Source organism: Aptenodytes forsteri, unplaced genomic scaffold (assembly GCF_000699145.1).
Source record: "Aptenodytes forsteri isolate BGI_AS27 unplaced genomic scaffold, ASM69914v1 Scaffold61, whole genome shotgun sequence".
Classification (NCBI taxonomy): domain Eukaryota; kingdom Metazoa; phylum Chordata; class Aves; order Sphenisciformes; family Spheniscidae; genus Aptenodytes; species Aptenodytes forsteri.
In genome coordinates, this window is record NW_008794443.1 from 7,326,379 (window position 1) to 7,331,162 (window position 4,784).

Consider the following 4,784-nt stretch of genomic DNA (forward strand, 5'->3'; position numbering starts at 1 on the left):
CCCCGGGGGTTACCGGCGAGAGACTCGCCCGGGGCGCCTGAGGTGCCCCTCATGCTCCCCTCCTCGTCCCGCCGGTGGCTCCCAGTGACCTTGGGAGCGCCCTTTCGCCTCCCTGCCGTCCCGCCCAGCCCCGCTTTCCTCGACGGGTGCGGGTCGGGCCTGCGGCGCGGTGACCCGGAGGCCGCGCTCCCCCGCCGGTCCCTGCCGCAGCAGGGGGGAGCGAGGCGCGCCGGTATCGCCGGGAGGGCAGTGGGGCGCAGCGCGGTGCTTTGAGGCGTTACCTAGCTTGTCGCCGTTCGGTTCAATTGTGGGCTGGTTTAAAAGGCGTTGAGGGGCCGGTAGTGCCGCTGTGGAACGGGCCGCATCGCTGCTTACCCGGGTCTGGCGCGCTCGCCACATGGCCTTTCGGCCCGCATCGCTGTATAGGGGTCAGGCCTGCGGACAGCCCTGTGTGGGCATCTGTGCCGGGGGTAGTAACCGAATTATTCAGCCTCCGAAATATCAGCGAAGGGCCTTTCTGTTCCCGGGGTTAGTTACAGTGAAGTCATACTAAAAAAAAAAAAAGCATCAGAAAAATATTTTCAGTCCTACAAATGTAGGTTCTTCAAAGAGGTTTAGAGTAATTCTTGCAGTAATGATGTGGTAGTGTGCATGCTGGACACACTGAAAGGTAACTTGGCTTTTATCAAAAGCTGTCATCAACCATTCAGATTGTGTAAATCTGCCTTTCAACTGTTGACTTAATTGGAGCTCCAGTAACGTAAGTTAACTGAGGAACTGATCCCTTAATTTCTCCAAGCTGGACAACATACTTTTTTGATTATTGCTTTTGCAAGTATCTTTAACACTTAAATGTAAAACTATGAACATCTCTATTGTAACACTTACGAATTTTCTCTTAACTTCACGCTATTAGGAGTTTTTGTTAATTTTGTAACAGTAGAAAATGAAAAGTCAGTCACCAATTTGACCAGTTATAGTATCGTAAAATGCGTGCCAGTTTATATAATGTTTCCTAATAATATGCTGCTCTTTCTGTGGGTCTTCGTCTGGGCAGGTATATATATAACGCCAAAATTAGATTTAACTTGTTCTTCTGTATATCAAATTATTTTCAGGTGGTAAGTTATTAGGGAGATTATGAATTTTGCTTTTAAAATTTGGAGCTAACTTTTACGTTTTGGCCAAATCATGTTTTCTCAAACACTGAAACTTCACTGATGTTACTTAAGTAGGTTTGCATAGGACAAGGAAAATATTGAACGTTCTTTGGTCTTTTTGCAGACCTTTTAAATACAAATGTGTATGAAATTAATGGGACTGTGGGTTTCACGTCCTTAGCTTTATGTGCCTACATCAACTTCACAGGCAACTTAGCAAAAAGGAAAAAGATGGTCTTTTCCTATACTAGTTGTTTATTCTTCCATCTCCTCTTCTTTCTAGGAGGTGTCCGGTGAATCAGGTGTGGAAACTCATTTGGGTGGGATGATAACGAGCTTTGTTTCCCTTTCTCCACCTCTTGGTTAGCTGTCCCTAAGATCAGTTCTCTGATTTGGCTCATAGTGCGGCCACGTGAATGCTTGCGCTGCTGACAGAGCCAGGAACGAGGGGCTGACGGGACATAAGAGTGCCTTCGTTGGCAGTGGTATTGGCTTAGCAAAACTCTAGCGCTGGTAGTTTCAGTAGTTCCAGTGACCCGCAACGTGGAAATGCGTAGAAGAGGAAAAGCTTTAGTACTAAAGTTTGCCAGGAGAGCTGTCCCAAAATATAATGGTAAAAGCAAAAATGTGATCTTCTGTGATACAGAGTTTTTCCAGAAAATGTTACAAGATGAAGCATCTTGTCCATCTTCACAGTATAGGTAAATCAGGTAGGCACCTCTGGACGTGTATAAAAATATTTTCGGTCTCTGTGCAGCATTTTGCTTGCGAAGGTTCTTATTTGTCATATGAGACAGATAATTTAAATAGATCTCAGACAATACCTAAAGGTTGTTTGAACACATTTTGAATCGCAGTAAGTATCGCTGTTTTAAGCAGCAGAGCTAACCGTGTCTCTTCACAGCAGTGCCACGCATGCTGTTTTTATTTAGAAAACAGTAGAAAAGTAATAGTGGGAGCAGGAATTTCTAGTATTCTCCAAGAAGTAAGTTATTGTCTGTCAGTGTTACTTGGGATGAAAATCTGTGTGCATTTTCTTCATGATTTCTGACAAGTTTTTTTCCCCTCTTATTGGTGTTTTGCAGATAAGTGTTTGAACACAGCACCTGTCTAAGTATGCAGTCTGCTAATGTGCTTCTGAAAAAAATTGTAAGAAGTTCTGTCCTTCCATTTGCTGCACAACATGGGATGAAAAAGGATTTGTTTCCACTCAGTAGAACTCTGAGTTTATCGTTTTGTCTGAAGCAGGACAATTCATGCAATCCCTCAGAAAAACTAGATTTAGATGCGTGGAAGAAGGTAATGAGGTCTGGGTTGCAAGATGAAGTCAGTGAGACAGTCTCTGAGCGTAAGGAGCTTTCCACTTTGGCTGCTGCACGTGAGGTTTTGGAGATGTGGAGACTAGCTGGCAGATCGGTTCCAGAAAATATCAGTGAAGAACAGCTAAAAACCTTTTTGGAATGTCCTTCCAAGTCAGCCAAAAAGAAGTATTTAAAATATTTGCATCTCAAAGAACTTCACAAGAAAAACGACAAAAGAAAGATGGATGAGAAAAGGGAAAGGAGGCTGGAAACAGAAGAGCGAGCTTCAAAAACTGATGAGACCAAAAGGAATTCATTCGTATGTTTGTGGGCCAACTGTATGGACAGAACATACGGTTGGAGGGCTGCTCAGTCTATGATCTTTGGCCAACCTCTAGTATTTGACATGTCTTACGAAAAGGATATGTCCGTCCGAGAAGTTGCAAATACAGTGAGACAGATAGTACTAAGTGAAGGCTGCAATCGAAGATCTGTGGATCCGTTCCACATCCACTTCTGTAACTTCAAAGGCGACAGCCTCTATCACAAGGAATTTGTCAAGCATTACAGAGAGGCATGGGGCAAATTGCTTATCACTGTGACAGACCAGTGCTACACAGATGTCTTTCCAAAGGATAAGCTTATCTATCTGACTGCTGATTCTCCCAAAGTAATGAAAACATTCGATCACGATAAAATCTATATTGTCGGGTCAATGGTTGACAGGAGCATAAAAACAGGAGTCTCTTTAGCACGGGCAAAGCGGTTGGGGCTGGAGACTGCGGCCCTTCCGTTGGAGAAGTACTTGCTTTGGAATACTGGTGCCAAAAATCTCACGCTGGATCAAATGATGCATATTTTATTAACCCTGAAAGATACTGGAGACTGGAAGGCGGCTCTGGAATTTGTTCCGAAAAGGAAATATTACGGCTTCGTAAGCAAGCCTGTGCATGAACTGAAAAAAAACTTAAACCTGATCAACACGCTTAAACTTGGAAAGAGACAGGAAGAAGTACGAAAGCAATTTGCCAAGAACTACTCTAAGAAGCTAACGCAAAAGTAGAGTGATGGGGAAGAGAATGATTTATTACGAGCAAACTGCTTGAATGCTCCGGTTTCTCTGGACTTCTGGAACTGTATTCAGCTATCTATCTCTAAAAATGCCTTTGTTGGTCAAGTTTGAAAGGACCGATGTTAGGGATTTTTTTTTTTTTTAATGACCGTAGTATTCCAGCTGTTTGAATTTCTTCACAGATTATTGAAATTGTGTAAGAGAAATGAGATAATCTGTTCTAAACATTTACTCTGTACAAAAAATATAAATCTGTTCAGTTGAATCACGCTGGGACAAGGGTGACTAACTGAATGCAAAGGTCGTTCTTCAGAGAATACCTCAGTGCTTTGGGTTTGCAGGTGCAGGCCATCCACAGTCATCTTCTAAAAGGTTAGCTAAGATGAAATAGAAGACACCTTTCCCCGTTACTTCCTGGATCCTCTTTTGGTGTGTAGATGAATGGACTTTTGATAGCTGAGCTAAAAACAAATGGTTTAAACCTAGCATGAGTGTGGGGAGTTGCACGATTTGTTCCTGGGTGTTCTGTCTGGCACGAATCAAGTCCCTGTTTGGAAGGAATAATCCAGGTTTTCTTGACCCTGCCAAAAAAAAAATACCTTATGTACTTCCGTGTAAGACATTTATCCCTAAATGCCTGCGTCTTCAGTCCATGTAACGTAGATTTCCCCAAGTGCTGGAACTTTTGAGATGATAATACAGTCCTATTAGTAAATACTTACAGGAGCAGAGAGCCTTGTAATATTTCTCACAGCTGAAAATGTATCGATTGGTCTCTCTGTGAAAGAGAGGCTGCAGAAGAGCTACAGCGGGCGCGTTGTTAAATACAGTTCTTTCCGCTGTCTGGAGGAGGAGGAGTGATTTCTTGGTGCCTTTACGGGTGCTTAAATCTTTTTGATTTAATCTAGTTGACTACCCCAACGCTTGAAGTCAATGATGGCAAGTGGTGGGTTTTGTCCTGAAAACTCAAAAACCAGGAGCGGGGAATGTAATTTCGAAGAGTAGGCTCCAAATATACCTGGGCTCAGTGATGATCCATTCCCTGTTGCGAGGAGGGGTTGGAAGGCAGAGGACGCGCTACCCCCTTCACCGCCCGTGAAGCGCGGGGGCCTCTGGCCGCACGGAACCCCTGGTGTGGAGAAAGACCCGCTTCCTTTCGGCTGCGGGTGGTTGGGTAGTACACAAAGCTTCGCCCCGGGGTGGTGCGGGGTCAGGCGCGGCTGGGGGCTGCCTCCCAGCTCTCTGTCGAGC

The 4,784-nt window shown here is 44.5% G+C and overlaps 2 protein-coding genes across 2 annotated transcripts in view; one reads left to right on the forward strand and one right to left on the reverse strand.

Moving 5' to 3' along the window:
- Positions 1 to 404, reverse strand: part of TXNL4B (thioredoxin like 4B) — a 2,895-nt gene extending 2,491 nt beyond the window's left edge. The window contains exon 1 of the mRNA XM_009289721.2: positions 282 to 404. The gene's annotated coding sequence lies outside the window, so the exon portion shown is untranslated. The remainder of the gene's footprint in view (positions 1 to 281) is intronic.
- Positions 405 to 1,430: 1,026 nt separating this feature from the next.
- On the forward strand, positions 1,431 to 3,796 carry TRMT10C (tRNA methyltransferase 10C, mitochondrial RNase P subunit). Its single transcript, XM_009289722.2, has 2 exons — positions 1,431 to 1,870; positions 2,246 to 3,796. Exon 2 carries the CDS (start codon positions 2,277 to 2,279, stop codon positions 3,522 to 3,524), a length of 1,248 nt encoding a protein of 415 aa, XP_009287997.1. The 5' UTR covers positions 1,431 to 1,870; positions 2,246 to 2,276; the 3' UTR covers positions 3,525 to 3,796.
- Positions 3,797 to 4,784: the final 988 nt, after the last annotated feature.

Excerpts from the sequence above, each read along its gene's own strand:
- TRMT10C (XM_009289722.2), top strand. The coding sequence starts at position 2,277 with ATGCAGTCTGCTAATGTGCTTCTGAAAAAAATTGTAAGAAGTTCTGTC.